The 17,019-nt window shown below is 34.7% G+C and overlaps 1 protein-coding gene across 1 annotated transcript in view; it reads right to left on the bottom strand.

The window, feature by feature from the left end:
* LOC110092804 (protein PAT1 homolog 2) overlaps positions 1 to 17,019 on the bottom strand; it is a 60,065-nt gene that overhangs the window by 42,618 nt on the left and 428 nt on the right. The window contains exons 2-3 of the mRNA XM_020817474.2: positions 16,048 to 16,214; positions 5,187 to 5,243 (exon numbers count right to left, since the gene is read on the bottom strand). Of these exons, the coding sequence (XP_020673133.1) occupies positions 5,187 to 5,243; positions 16,048 to 16,214 (224 nt within the window). The remainder of the gene's footprint in view (positions 1 to 5,186; positions 5,244 to 16,047; positions 16,215 to 17,019) is intronic.

The following is a 17,019-nucleotide window of genomic DNA, read 5'->3' as shown; positions in this document are numbered from 1 at the left end:
ACTGGTGCTTCAATCATTTTCCTTTTTATCTTCTAAAGGCTTTAGAGGCAGACGCCATCCAATGAAACTCTACATTCTTCAGGCAGTTAGTTATCGAACCCACTATATTGCTAAAATTCTTAAAGAATCTTCAATAAAAAGTGAAAAATCCGTGAAAACTTCTAACATCTCTTATGTTCTTAGGTTCAAGCCACTTATTGATTGCTCGCACTTTTTCAGGGTCAGCAGATATACCTTGGGAGGAAATGCTAAAGCCAAGAAAGGTTACATTATCAGTGAGGAACATGCATTTGTTAGGATTAGCATACAACCGTTCCTTCTTCAAAATCTCACAAACCTGTTTAAGGTGATTTAGATGTTGATCCACCGAATTACTATAGATTAGAATATCATCAAAGTAGACCACTACAAATTTTCCTAGAAAAGGTTTAAGGACTTAGGTCATCACTCTCAAGCCAAAAGGCATAATTGTCCACTCGTATAACTCATCTTTGGTCTTAAAAGCAGTTTTCCATTTGTCTCCCAGACGGATTCTGATTTGATGGTATCCACTCTTAAGATCAATCTTGAAAAATAAAGTGGCTCCGGTCATCATGTCCAGCATGTCATCTAATCGAGGGATGGGGAAACGATACTTAACCGTGATTTTATTGATAGCTCAGCTATCAACGCACATTCTTCATGACCAATCCTTCTTGGGGGTTAGAAGGGTGGGGACAGCACACAGACTAAGACTCTCCTTAATAAAACCACGTTGCAACAACTCATCCACTTCTTTCTTGAGCTCAGCATGCTCAGTAGGGTTCATGCGGTAATGGGGAAGGTTGGACAAGTAAGCCCCGGGTACCAAGTCAATAACGTGTTGGATGTCCCTTAAAGGAGGAAGTTGGTTGGGAAAATCTTCCGGGAAAACATCAGCGAAGGTTTAAAGGAGCGGCTTTACTTCTTCAGGAATGGGCTCTTCTAGCTCGACAGCTACCTCTCGAGCTACTAAAGCATATAAGGGTGACCATAATCCTAATTCGGCGTCTAGGTCTTTGGCCGTTAACAGATTTAAGCCCATGTTGGGTTTCATAGGAGAGGATTTTATATCTTCTTTGGCAGACTTTGGTTGTGTGGGTAGGAGCTTAATCTTCTTACCATCATGTTCAAACACACAGGTGTTTGATGTTCAAACACACAGGTGTTTGATCTCCCATAAATATGCACGTCGTTATCGAACAACCAAGAGCGGCCGAGGATGATCTAACCAACATCCATAGTTAGAACATCGCACCAAATCTTCTCTTTGTATCCCACAAATTCAACAGGAATCAGGCTCCTATCTTTTACCTCTAAGGCGGTCGAGTTGATCCAAACGACCTTGTAAGGGTTCGGGTGCAGTGTGGTTTTCAAGTGAAGCTTAGAGATCATAGCAGATGACACAACATTAATATAGCTTCCACTTTCAATGATGACCTTGTAGTTCTTGTCACCTATCTTGGTGAAAGTGTGGAAGATGGAGGTTCTTCGCAAATCGTCGCTCAATTTAGGTTATGAAAGAGCACACCTAACGACTTGTAGATCTAAGTGATCCATCTTCTGGAGGTAGTGGAACACAGCAGTGTCTTCTTCACAGAAAAATTCATCGTCGTCATCAATGTGATGAACTAGTTCGGTGTCCGGTTCATCCTCCTCCTCGACGACTTCCTCAATGATGGTGACTTTGTAGGGGCAGGTACATTGAGAGGCAATGTGTCCATACCCATGGCATCTAAAACATTTGGTTCCCGCAGGGGTTTTAGCCTTTTAGGTGTGTCTCGTTCAGGTGTTATACACTTCTACCCTTATAGTCAGGGCGAGGTTGGAAAGACCCAGCAGTTGGTCGACTGGTTACGGGGCCAGTGGGTTTGTTTTGAGGCTGGCTAGAAGAGGATTTGAAAGGATTAGGATGAGATTCTTGGTTCCTAGAATGGGTATGGCTTCTAGATTCTTCTAGGTCTAACGCAAGACTACAAGCGGCTTCTAAGGTAGTCACTCCTCTGGCAAAAAGTTCATTCCTAAGATCTTCCCTTAATCCGGCTCTAAACATAGAAAGAAGTTGGGCAAGAGTGGTGGTCTCTTCGCCACTACAACTAATCATAAAGTCATCAAAAGCAGAAATGTACTCTTTGACCGGCTTGCTTCCCTGGGTCAACCTATTCCAACGGTCCAAGAGTCTAGGGTAGTATGACGGTGGGAGGTATTTTTGTTTCAGTTCCTTCTTCACCGTCCTCCAATCAGTTATTGGATATTCCCCTCGGGTTTCGCGCATGTGTTCTAAGTTAGCCCAGTACTGACTAGCCCTACCCGTCAACTTCATTTTAGCAAATCGCACTTTTCTCGCCTCCGATATATTACCAGAAGTAACTATCCATACCCTCGAGCCAATCTAGGAAAACTTGAGGGTCTAGGGTGCCATCGAAGGATGGAGCATCAATCCTAATGTTTTCAATAGTTTTGCGACGTTATCTCTCCAAGGTGTATAGTGCCCTACGAGATCTTGATTGGGTCTATGGTTATGACGATAGTGCTCTTGAGGCTGTCCATATTCGGTTCGAGTTTCATCACCATAAGGCTAATGCGGTCGAGAAGGGGTGTAAATTGTTGGGTTTCCTAATCGTTCAATGTTATCAAGTCGTTCTCCAGTTTAGCGTCTAAAGTCCGCCAAATCAGTTTGGGTGTTTCTTATTTGTTGAGTAACCGTGCCTAATTGACCAACAATAAGGTCTAAAGTCGCCTGAATTTGTTCTGGATCCATGGGTAGGTGTTGGGGGGATAACTAGGGGAGGTAATGGGGTAAAGGACAACACTAAGACACAAATATTATGCTCCTGACGCAACTAAATGAAGCAGCTTTTGTGTGGACAGCAAACTACAACAGGGAATTAAGTTGTCTAAGTGTTTAGGAAGGTCTCTAGAGTGAAAACAGCACTTAAACACTAAATTAGACTCACCAAAGTCCACTAAATGATACAGAATTGTAAAGGACAGCAAACATGCGATGTAGTAAATGATATAATTGCAATGTTAGAATAACTAGCTAAGCCTTCTAATGACAAGTTGAAACTTCTAATTGAAACCTAACACATGCGAGAGCAATCATGCTCTGATACCAAGATGATGTGAAACCATGAAAAGAAAATAAGACCTGCTTGGGGAGTTTAATATTTGATTATTAAAGCTTGCTAGTTATAGACTTTGTATTTTCCCAAGTTAGGTTTTCAGAATTATCAATTAGAAATTATGTAAGGCATGTGGTTACAACTAGATTAACAGGATGCTCTCAATTTAACAGCATAAAATAGAGAAAGTAATGTTATGGCAAAGAAATAATAATCCACGATTTAACAAATAGAACTGTTCACCTTGGGTCCCTCACTCACACTCTTGATGGTGGGGCTTTAGCAGAGGAAGATCGAGAACAAGACGAGCGATGCCACTAGGGGACAAATGGTGCCCACGGCATAGTTCGTTGGAGAAGTAGCCGGTGGCGGGGAATCTACGAGATGAGTAATGAGTATCCAACGCCCGGCAGGAATGTGCTCCTTGATAGAAGGTACTAGCCGGAAGCGTCCACGTCGAAGAAAGGAGATTCGAGAATGTTTGCTCGTCCTTGATCATCATATAAGAAGCCAATGTCGACTTCCGGATTGTCCATGTATAGTGGTGACGTCGGTTGGAGAAGAATAATCTTGAGATTTTGAGGGAAGAAGTAATGGAGGATGACTTGGGAGGCTGAAAGGGCGGCTAGGGTTAGGTTTCTCTTTGGAATAGGCTAAGTGTGAGGGGAAATTAATGTTTAAGGAAATCTGAATTTTAAATTTCAGATTTATAAAGAGGGGTCGGCCAAACAAAAGGGGAAGTTAAGGATTTTCTAATTAATTGTGGGCCCATAGGATTAACTCTTGATTTAAATCAAATATGAAATTAATTCATATATTGATTTATTGGGAGAGTTTCCTAATTGAATTTGCATAATAGGGAAAGAGTTTTGAATTTCAAAGTAAAGATTGAATATCTTTCCTACTTGTGGTGAGGTATTTTAGGAAAGAGTTAATGAGGGGTTTGAATTTTGAAATTCAAAATTCAATCATGGGATGGGCCTGCGGTTTGGGGTGATTTATTGGGTGGTGGAGGCGGTGGTGGTAGGAAAACCGGCAGGTGGAGGGAGGGTGTAGGTATGGTGGCTGGGTGGGGTAGGGGGATGGCCAGCTGATGGGTAGGAGGGAAAAATCGTAGGGAATTTAAAGGGGGGGAGGCCGGTTGGCCGTAGGAAGGAAATAGGGTGGTGGTGGTGGTGGTGGTGGTGGTGGTGAGGTGGGGAAGAAGAAAGCAAAAGGAAAATAAGATTAAAAAAAAAACAAGAGCTCAACTAGGTGGCTGTTGGGTACTCCAATGGAGCCTGTCGTATGCCTCCTCTTCCTCTCAAGCTCACAAACCATGAACTCAAAGAATCTGAAAATTTTTTGTTTATTCATCATCCCCTTATAAAAAGTAAAGGACCTCTATATATAGGTTTCATCAAAAGAAAACAAAAGGACTCAAATGCCTCATGAGCTACAACAAAGACTCAACACCCATAAGGGTAAAATAGTAAACTGAAAATATCAAATAAAATAATACATGACATGACATCAAAAATATAGGCTCCAAATTGTAGCCGTCGATCTGCGATTCCTCCTATGGTATACGTGTCGAAATTTCTAACTGATGTCCTCATCATTAAGTGTTTCCAAACTTCAAAGCTCACAAGTCTCAAATTAAAATAAAAACTTAAAACGCAGCCCTGGATTTTTTATTTTTTATTTTTAATGAGAAGATAACAAGATTGATGAAAATTCTTAGCAATGCTGAAGTATTTTATTCAAGAGAATTCTGCCACATTTTGGATAGTGTAATCCAAATTGAGAATATGCTGCATAAGCGCACATGCATACTGCTAGCAATTGTCAAGGTTTGGATGACTGGCATGCAAAAACTAATATTCTTAAATGCAAATAAGAACTATAGAACAATAAATACCATGAAAAAAACTTATCAAAGACATAAATTGCCATTGCAAAAGATAAGCATTAAAAAAATGCCTTAAGAAAACCTCCTACACATACACCATATGTATATGTCCAAATGTTACAAACATGAACAGATAGTTTTGAGAAGAAAACCTTTGCAAAAGTGGTAGTAAGGTCATCGATTTCAGACAAGGATCCTAAAATTTCACCCTGCCAAAAAATATATATATTAGTTAGTCTTCAAACTTTAAAAAACTTGCATCTTACAAAAAAAAAAAAAAAAAAAAAAATGAGAAAAAAAAAAAAAAAGAATGAGACACTAAAAGTATTACTTGAAAGCCATGCTTTGGAAAACCGGAATGGATTATAGTCCATAGCCGATCCGGGCAGATTTTTGAACCAAATTCACATTACATTGGCTAGAAACGATTTAAACCGGCCAGTTCAAATGATTGCCCTATTAAGCACCATTTATCAACGATAATTTATTACTTAATAATAATAAGTTAATTTGAAAACCCAACCCTACTCCCCCGCATCCTGATTTCTATATCCCAGCCGTCACTCCCTCACATGCAAAAATACTTAATCCTCACCGCTTACCTAGGTAGTTGATCACCAGCCATCCCCCCTACCTCTATCATCATCAAACATCAGACGGCGTGGTATGCTCTTTGAACCACCAGCAATTCTCCTCCTTTTCTCAGTAGGATATAAGTTTTTGAGAAAATTTACCTTAAATTTTATTCCTCTCAATCTTTAATTTCTTGCGTGATTACAAATGTTCTTATGATTTGTGCTCTCATTTATGTGGCAATGTAATACTTTGTCAAGAGAATTTGAGAAAATTATAAAAACTTAACTTTTAATCTGAGATTGCCCAAATGGATTTAGGTTGAGGTTGTCACAATAGGTTTTTGTTAACAACCCTACTCCTAAACATTGGATTTAACCTAGAAATTGGAGGAAGATAACATTGGGCCGAAAGCTTTGAACCTAAAGCAAGGCACTAGTAACTATTGAAGCATTGTTAAACATTAAGTTACTAACTATGCATAGATTCTACAATCATATTTACAAGCAATGGTAGGGTGGGTTGCACTTTTAATTACTTATTTTGTCATTTTTATCGCTATCATAATTTGCATTATAAGTTTGAAACTTAATTTGTCCTTTTATAAAACAAATATTTTAAATTAGAATGAACAATGAAGTCATCTGATTCAGCCAACCATTTCGATACCAATTATTCATAAGAAAATGAAAATAACATAGAATCAATTTTAGTGAATTTAAAGAAGCAATTTAAGTATTTACATTATGTCACTATAAATAGAGCAAGAGGTATTAATAACATGAAACAAGACCTTAGTAATGTTAAGGGAAATATTGCTGCACATAAAAAAGTATCACACGATATTTGAAAATTGGACGCAAGAAAATTTAAAAATATATAACTAAAAAAGCAACAAGGACAAGGTGAGAGACATTTATATGTTGATCAAACCATTGAAGAAGTTCAGGTTCTTCTTCTCTTCCAAATTCACAAAGTTCAGATACACGTTATAAAGAAATTGAAAGGGAAGAGAAAAATTGGCAATACGAAGTATCACGTTGCTTCTAGAATAAAACCAGGGGCACAATCATCCTAAAAAACGTGTAATGCCATCTAAATATGTTATACTTCATGCTAATTTGTCTCTTGCAAGATTAATTTTATTGTGTGAAACTATTTCTATGGCTAGCTAAGAGTTTTGGACGTATGAAGTGAAATATTAATATTTATATTATGTAGACTCAAGTACAAGCAATGTTTTAATGTCGTTTTCAGTCCCTCAAGCTATTAATTTAATGCTTGCAATGGCCATATTTGAATTTAAAATTTAGTTTGATTCCTTGCCTCAACAGAGGAATGGCGAAACAAATAGAATGTTTGAAACATAAAACTTTCATGCCTAAACATAGGATGGATAGGATTTTAGGGAGATAATAATTGTGGTAGGGTGAGAATTCTACTTTACACCCTTACAAGCTTCACAAAAATCTAAGGGTGTATATGCTCTGATTCACAACATATCTTTAAAAAGTTTACTTAGAAAAATATTGCACCATTCAACATCATAAGTTCAAAATATTTTTCTTTGATTAAGTTATCATTTCAGTAATTGCAATAGTTTTGTAGAAAAGCAATTTCAACACTATTTAACAGGATAAATTTTGATATATTAAGGAAATAGTATTAAGGGCATTTGTAGGATGTAATTTTCTCATGGGATCAACACTCTATTTTAAATTTTAATATTTGCTCAACACGTGCACTTGCGTAGTAATACCAACAACATTGCAAATCAATAGACAACATGTCGTATAACTTACAAAAAGGCCTTGAATGTGACAAATTTTATTTTTACTAATGCCTTCATATTGTCTTGGCTATGAAAAAAGGTCGTGCTAGAAAGAAGGTGCTTTCAAGAGCAACTCACTTTGCAACTACTTCTATTACTTTGAAGAGTATCTATGAGCATAAACATGATTGTCAAATAATTATCATAGTAAGCATCATGCCAATTCAAATTTAACAAAAATCATCAAAGGGAAACATGTGTCATTATCATTTTAGAATCCAAGTTCGGGAATAATTGCAAAATAATATCAAAATTATCAGGACCTTTTACTACGAGTGGTCAATTCTGATGAAAAGCCATCACTTGATTATCTTTATGACCACATGGACAACACAAGAAAGGCAATTAAAAGTATGTTTAGAAATACAAAGAGGTTATATAACTAAGAGATAGGATAGCAACGAACTAAGGGAATGCTGGAGATTTATTGCATGAGAAATATGACAATATTTAATAGTCATCATATATTGCAAGCTGCATTAATTTTATTTTAAAAGACATTGATAATATGCTACATGTCGTAGAATTTACAAAAAAGGACCTGAATGTGATAATTTTTATTTTAAATCACGTCTTCATATTGTCTTCGCTGTGAAAAAAGGTAGTGCTAGAAAGAGTAATTCATTCAAAAGCAACTCAGTTTGCAACTACTTTTATTACATTGAAGAGTATCCATGGGCATAAACATAATTTACAAGCAATTGTCACAAGTACTATACTATTCGAAGTTGTCAAAAACCATCAAAGGGAACATGTTACTATCATTTTAGAATCCAAGTTCTAAAGTGATTGCTTAATAATATCAAAATTATCAAGGCCTTTTACTACGAGTGGTCAATTCTGATGAGAAGCCATCACTTGGTTATCTTTATAATGACATGGACAAAACAAGAAAGGTGATAAAAAATGTCTAGAAATACAAAGAAATTATACAAGTAAGGGATAGGATGGTTATCTTTATAATGACATGGACAAAACAAGAAAGGTAATTAAAAATATGTCTAGAAATACAAAGAAATTATACAAGGGAGGGATAGGATGGTCAACTTCGACAAAGCATCCACTTTAATGAGTTTCTAAAAATCTTATTTACAATATGATAAAGATAACTAATATCATAAACTTGGAATTTTAAAAGATTTAATTAAAACTATTAAAAACAAAGATATACATCATAAACTAACATTGGAAATCAATGAAATCAGAATTTTCTAAGATAGATATTTTAGAAAGAATTGGAAAATCAATTGCTCTAAAAAAGAATTTTATTGCATTCATGACATCTAACATCTTTAAATTAATTACAACACCAACAACAACAACAACATCAAGCCTTTGTCCCACTATGTGGGGTACAGCTACATGAATCCTTTTTCACCATTGTGTCAGGCTAAAAGTCAAATTATCATTTAAATCTAATAAAGAAAGATCATTTCTAATATTTTCTAACCAAGTCTTTTTAGGTCTACCTCTACCTTTCTTAACATAAGTCGAATCTAATATCCCAACTTTCCTAACCGGATCATCGGAAGGCCTCTATTTAATGTGACCAAACCATCTAAGGCGACTCTCTCTAATCTTATCTTCCATTGGAGCAACTCCAACCTTATCACATAAATGCTCATTTTGTATCCTATGTCTAAGGGTCAAGCCACTCATCCACCTAAGCATCCTCATCTCTGCAACACTTAACTTAGTATTATGCTTCTCTTTTAATGGCCAACATTCGGCACCATAAAGCATTGCAGGTCTCACCACCATCTTATAGAATTTTCCCTTAAGTTTGAGGAAGACTTTTCTATCGCACAACAAAGCCCGATGCATTCCTCCACTTCAACCATCCAACTTGAATTCTACTGATAATATCTATGTAGATCCTCCTTATTCTCTCTATATTTCTCCATCATACCTCTCAATAAATGTATGGCTTCCATAGTAGGCCTACCCGTCATGAATCCAAATTGATTTTGAGAAACATTAGTATCACGCCGCAACCTACGCTCCATAACTCGCAACATTAAGAACATTTAACATCTTTAAATTAATTAATAACTAATAATGTTTGGATGAATATTGAAAGATGTTCAGTTCAAGTGCTCCAAAATTTACAAAAGTTGGCCATAAGGATTCTTAATCAAACTTCTTCCTCCAGATGAAAACGAAATTGCAAGAACTTTGAGCAAAGTCAAAAACAGATAAGACATAATCTTGAGCATCAAAAGTTAAATGATCTTGTGTATATTTGGTATAACCTCAATTTGATGAATATGTAATTTCTTTATCTATATTTCAAGTATTTATTTGTAGCTAGAATCATAATATATAATTAAAAAATTTTCATAATTATATTATAAGTTGCACCTAAAAAATAAAGTTAAAATAGTTGCTATTTGGAAATTTACCACCTCTAAAAAACTTGATTTTGAATATTTGGACAACGAAATTTTTAAAGAGGATGCAATGCCAACTGCAAAAGAGCCAACCATATCATGCAATATGTAAATTCATAGTAAGCTCTTGATGAAATATATCATTTGGATAAAATATAAATAACAATTCTTTTACATATTTGATTTAGAGATAAAGATGATTTAATCAATGCTGAATTTGAAAACGAAATAGTTCAAAGAAAGCAACATTTGGAGAGTCTATTTTTGGGGATACTTTTGCTAATGCAAAAATTCAGGGGGATGAATTTTAGATATACTTGGCCATTTATGGTTATTTTATGCTTGAATTTGTCTATGGTTGAATTCATAACTGATAAATACTTCATGTTAAATCATGATCATGTATCTTCTATGTCAATGGCTATTTTATGTTATATGAGAACTTATATATTAAATCCTAATGATGCCTCCTATATAACTTACAATCCATTTATGCGTTTTAATTATCAAATAATATTTTACTTCAACTAATGTTACTTGTATTGTATGTTTTTTTTAATTGATATTAACTTATTTCTCATATTCATTTCATTTTTAGAGCTTTAACTCTCAAAGGAAGAAAATAGAAGATTTTAAGAAAACATCCCGATTTATTATTATTATTGAAAATAAAGATGTAGTTACTCAATTAGAGAAGGTGTTCAATTTTAAAATTATTGAATATATCTGTTTTGTATGATCTATGTTCCATAATGCGGTTCTATTTATTTTTTGTCAAACTTAAGCATAATATTGCATCATTATTACATAATTTATGTTATATTTAAACAATTCTAATATTTATTATGTCATTTAATTCAACCCAATTGAACCATTAAATCAGAATCTTCTACTTCTTCTAGTTTCATCTTCAATCCAATTTCAGAATCTTGCATGAAAGTAAGGCCAAAGGTAATAATTTTAGAATTTGCTTAATGTTTGTTGTTATGCCTTCATGATAATAAAATAAATGGGACAAATTTAAGAAACTTAATTAGATATAAATTAGCACATGCTTTGGTCAAACTTAGTGTATTTAAAAGTTAAAACCATTCATAATAGCAAGTAAAAAAGAATTAGTGTCATGGTGGCAACTATGAGTTGTAAAACATAGGAGGTGAGATTGGCGGGCACCACCCTTGAGCAAAAAGATATGAGTGCCACTCATAATGAACGCTATTTTTCATTAGCTGCAATTGAAGAATATGGTAGGTAAAAACGAGCCAAAACAAATGGGAATAATATCACTAAATCGACTTCAATTTTTAAGTTGGGCTTTGGTTTTTTGTCCCTGATGCAGACAAAAAAATTATCATTTTATGTTTTTTTTCCTATGTTGTGGACACTAGGTAATTTTGTACTCTATATTTTTTTTATTTTTGTATAACCCGTGATCATGCTTGGGTTTGATGCTCTCAAGTCAGTACACTCCATTACCTTTCCACTTGTGTTTTATTGCTCCTTTTCTCTTGTGGCCTTTAGTTTTCCCTAGTGTCTATTGGTTTTCCCTGTTGTCTACTAGTTTTTCCTATTTTCTACTCGGTTTCTCTGCTGGTTGTTCGGTTTCCCTGCTGGCTGCTCGATTTCCATGTTGTCTGGTTTGGTTTCCCTGCTGCTGGTTGCTCGGTTTTCTCTTTGTTGTTTCCTATGCAGGATTCTTTCGATTTCTCTTTTGAGGGTTGTGCTGGGTGATTCTTATTGGTTGTTTTGGACACTCATTTATTGGAGTTAATAAATGCCCTTTCCCCTCCTTTCTCCTATAAATAGTGCTGAATTTCACTATGCAGAAGTTGTTGTGGTTGGTGAAAACAAATGTGAACCTGAGGGATTTTAGCTTGCAAGCTAGTCTTCTCCCTATCCTCTAATACTTCGTCTGAGTCTTCTTTCTACTTCTTCTCTCCACAGTTTCCCTTCAACATGTATCTTTCTTCTCTTCAATTTAAAATAAAATAAAAATCTAAGGGTTTCTTCTAAGCTTGCGAGCTTGTCTTCTACCTTCCCGCTATTTCTTCGTCTCGATCTTCTTTTTGATTCTTCTCTCCATGATTTCTCTTCCACCTATATCTTTCTTCTCTAAATATTGTGAGTTGTATGGCGTTCGCCCTATTCTATTGATATTTGCTAGAGGAGCATTGGCCTATGTTGGATAATAATTTATGTGGTGGTTATCTAGTTTTTCCTTTCCTTTCATCATCATTTCTATTTTGTTTTTGCATGTGAGGTGATCATACATAGTTGTTCTGAGGGTATTTTAGTTTAGATGTTTGATTCCTTGTGCGTCTTCCTAGCTATTTTCTAAGCTTTGTTTCCTACTAAGTTTCCATCATTTGTGTTTATTTATGTGATATTGAAAAGAATTGTTTTAGTTTGCATTCTTAGTGTTCTCCTACTTAATTTTAGAATCTAGCTTGCATCAATTTGGTATCAGAGCCTTAGGTTGCATCAGTCCACCCATAAATGGTGCCAAAAATCCTAAAACATCAATGCATATAAACCTTTCAAACAACAAAAAGGCTTTGGCATAATTCATTGGACCCATTAGATCAAATTTGCAAAAAGGCATTTTGCTAGTTTATCCACAAATTTGTCAGATTTTGCTATTGGGTCATTGTTCTCTAAAACCCTTCACTTTAGTCTATAAACTTCTGTTTTTCAATCATTGTGGTCCATTTTGATGGATTCAATTTATATTTTCCATTTTGTTCAATCATGCGCAAATTATATAATCCTTCAAGATATTTTATAAAAACTTTTATTTATATAGCATATCTCGAGCTAATGAATAAAAGAAACTTTGCCATTAACTTACCATCCCATTACTTAGTTCCCAAGAGAAACAAATAAGAGAACTTTGAGTGTCTAAAAAAGCAAAGCAGCATGAAACGCAAACATCAACTTCTTCAAAAATTTCAACTACTTGAAAATTTCATATATATAAAATATGATGTCATAGGAAAAGTTGAATTAGTGAAATATTTGAATTTTATTTTTTGTATGGAAACCAAAGCTCCAAGTTGTTGCAACTAAAACACAATAGAAAAATATTATTGTTCTGTTAATTTTATCATTTCCCCTAGCACGTACTGTACATTTTTTGTTTGTACTAACATTTCAGAGAAATCATACTCCAGACTGCTGAAGACTTCAAGACAGAGTAGATTAGGATTTCATGTAATGAAATCTGTAATTTTTTTTATTTTATATTATTTTTTCTTGAGTCTGAAAGAATGTGATTGTAATTAAATAACCGTGCACACACACACTAGGGGAAAGTCAAAACTTAAAATTTTAAAGCTAATCATACTATACGATCGTACTAGACGATTTGTCATAATTTTTCCTACAAAATAAAGTTAATCAAATCATGTCTTGTATTTTTGCACAGTTTGTACTATATGATGTCAATTCGTACATATGACTAATAGAGTACGAAATAGGATGTGTACCCGTTCGTCCGAAACTAATTCATTTATTTTTGTATAGTTCGTATTGTACGATGTTAATTCGTACAGACGACTAACATAGTACGAAATTGGGTCATCTACATTTGATTTGTATTAACTATTCGTAATGTACGTTATCAATTCGTACTGTACGATGTCAGTTCGTACATACGATTAATAAACTACGAAATAAGTTTCGTACATTATCGTATCAAACGAGTAGGTTCAGGTTTGAACTGTTAGTACAATACGATGTCAGTTCATATAGACGACTGACAGAGTAAGAAATAAGATTCGAACAGGATCATACCTGGATTTTTTGAACTGTTCGTACAGGATATCCTTGATCGTACTGTACGATCTTAAGTCGGTTCACTTGTAACATTCAGTTTTATGGATGATTTTTCTTGTATTTTCTATATAAGAGTCCTAAAAACTGACACTCAAAACTTTTGCTACAATTTTCTCTTGAGAGTGGCCATTGAGTGTGAGTGTTTGGGAGAGATTGTGAGAGTGAAGTGTGAGAGATCAAATGAGGGAGAGTTGTAAGGGATTCACAAGGTAGCCCAAGGCGATGATCTCTTTTTTTTCTTCAAATTTGTTTCCATCTCATCTGGAGGCTTTTGAGAGAAAATCTTCAACATTGTGTCGTGGTATACAACCGTCACCAGGAGAGTGAAAAAGGACGAAGGTTCGCTGCCGTCACCATGAGGGTGAGAAAGGACGAATGTTCTTTGTCATCAGCAGGAGGGTGAAAAAGGACGAAGGTTATTTACCGTCACCAGGAGGGTGAGAAAGGATGTCGGTACTCTGCCGCACCGAGTTGGTGGAAGAGAGTTTGTAAGGGTTTCTCCGCCTTGTTGTGAGGGCAAAATGAGAGTCATTTTGATTTAGTGCAATTCAGAGAGTGCACGTAGGTTTAATTTGGGTCGAACCACTCTAAATTTAGTGTTCTTCTGTTCACTTTACATTTTCAGTTTTTTTATTTTTCTACACTTTAAAATTTTATGGTTGAAAAATTTATTGTGATAATCATTTTATTACACAATTGCATATTTCAGGATTATTGTTTAAACTTTCTAAAAACAGTTTTTGAAAATCCAAGAAATTTTTAAAATTACCAATTCTCCCCGTCTCTTAGTTAGCCTTGGGACAGTTCAATAAGGTCTAACAATCTACTCAAACTTTCACAAGTCATCATCAAACCACAAACCAATAACTTGAAGTTTAACTTGAAAATCAGACATTCCCTTCAGAAATTAAATCAAGTTATATTTCTTATTCACCTTTCAAATTTATATGAAGTAACCAAGCAACCTCTACCAACATGGTCCTTTAATTCTTCTCCTCATTCATCACATTAGGTATTCTAAACAATATATCAAATAATAAAAACATTTATAGGAATGGAGGCATATGGAATTTTCAACCCTATAACTTCCACAACATTTTTTTTCCTTCTTTCTCCTAACATAAGACAGCGTTTTAGTGCCAATTTAGGCTTCGTTTGATTCGGTTTATGCTTACATAAAAATGTGTTTTAGAAAAAGAGATTGAGGAAAAGTCGTTCAATAAAATGGAGTTTCAATAATGAGATATATTTGACTAATATTTTTAAAAGTGCTTATTAATACTTGAAAGTAATTTTAAATTGTTTGTTTAGGAGTTCTGCTTTTGAGATTTATTATTTAATACTTGAAAGTAATTTTAAATCAGTAATTCGCTTCCGAAACTCCGTTTTGTGACCGAAGAAGCAGATACGAAAAGAATTTTGTAACCGCCGAAAAAATGATGTTTATTAAAAAGGAATTATTGTTAAGCTTTGATTCCAAACAGTAAATACTAATTGATTTCGACTTATTTAAACGGAAACGGAGAAAAAAAACCTTATCAAACGAGGCCTTACACTTCAGGTGGAATGGATTGGTCGCAGACATACATAATGATAAATAAGGACAAGAACTTACGATCGGGAAAACAAGAAAAATAATGAAGGTGCAGAAGGGCAACAAGATAATTAGATGATAGAAAAAAACATTTCAAAGTATGACGACTAAGTGATAACAGCAAGCAAAATTCTTCATATTTGCAAATAAAGACACAATTTAAAGGTTATTTTTATTTCGACCATATACCATAAATAAAATCCTAGTCATGATGCAAAGCAAGTAATATACTTGGAGAAAATATGCATATGTAATACCCTGTTATTGTTTTGGATGACAGTTCGTAAAAGAACATGCATAAATAGATAGCTACACTTTCATATCAAGATATTAATAGTGTGTAACTGCAACAATTGGCACATGAAGCTTATGCATCAAAAGCTTTGACAACCCCAAAAATTTTATCAATTCAAATATTACATATCACAAGTTCACAACTTAAAAAAAAAAAACAAAAAAGCTTGCTGCCAAACTGGTAATGGAGAATAGACTGTTGTAAAAGTGATCTATACGCACATTCCAAAATAGGCAAATGCGGCAACTCAAAAAATAAAAAATAACAAAAACAACACCAACATCAAACTAAATACACTGATTTTAAGAAAAACACAAGTTCTGTTATGCCATGTAAATCTAAAAAGCATCTCAGGATGATTAGAAGCTTAATAAAATAGATTAGACAATTAAGAAGATCAATTGAAATTGATTTACTAAGCTTCATAAATCCAATAAAGCAACAAAATTTTGAACACAGAGTTCATCCACATAGCTTATCTGTGATAGACAATTACCTCTCCTCTACCACCAAAAAAAGAATAATTGAACTCCTCATCATCAATCCCAAGATCTCGAACCAGTGCAACTGCATCATCATCATCTTCTAGGCCCCCTAATTCAACTTCTTCCACAGTGTCCTTACCAAAAAATGCATACTGTGAAGAATCAAAGCAAGAACTATCTGCAAAAATAGCAAACATCACAGTAAAGCATAACATAATCAGATTTGATCAATACAATAAAAAATTAAGATAAATGAAGAGAGAAAAATAGCTAAAGTGCTCGATGGAATGGTTAATTTAACCATTCAACTGAAACTACAAAACAATAAATGAAGAAGATGAGCTTAAAAACATGGAAATGTCAGTCATGCAGCTGAAATTCAAATTTCAGCTTTAGGTTTTAACTAAGCATAAGGAAAGCAGACATACGAAACAACAAACGTGACCTAAAGAGACATGTCAGTGCTTATTTAAAAGCTAACATATCAAATAGATCCAGAATTCAATATGCAGAGAGAAAGAAATATCAAGAACCAGCATATGTGATGAAAACTACAGGAAGTTACAAAATAAATGCAAGCATAGCATAGACAGCAAAACTCTGCACATTAAGCACTAATCCATGGCACAATAAACGAAGATCAAAATTAATCAGTAGCACAACCCCGAGCTGTCAGTTAACGCTGAAGGCTGTTGCATGATTAAGATCATCCAGTCCCAGTCCATCAAAAAATACAGCAAAATACAATCAGAACAACCATTTCCAAAACAGACGGCAACACCTAGCATCACAACCCCAATTTCAGAACACTAAGCCCACAAAAGCATCGATCGCAAAAATAATTCGCTAGCATCCTCAAGAGATGCTACCGCAGAAACCCTGAAACACCCAACAATCTTCGCCGCCGCAACAGATCCACCAAACCACGCTGAACTACAACCACATATAAACAAAACGCAAATACCACACATACACGCACACAA

Source organism: Dendrobium catenatum, unplaced genomic scaffold, assembly GCF_001605985.2.
Source record: "Dendrobium catenatum unplaced genomic scaffold, ASM160598v2 fragScaff_scaffold_665, whole genome shotgun sequence".
NCBI lineage: Eukaryota > Viridiplantae > Streptophyta > Magnoliopsida > Asparagales > Orchidaceae > Dendrobium > Dendrobium catenatum.
Note: the sequence above shows the minus strand (reverse complement) of the source record. Positions and strands in the feature narration are given on the sequence as shown.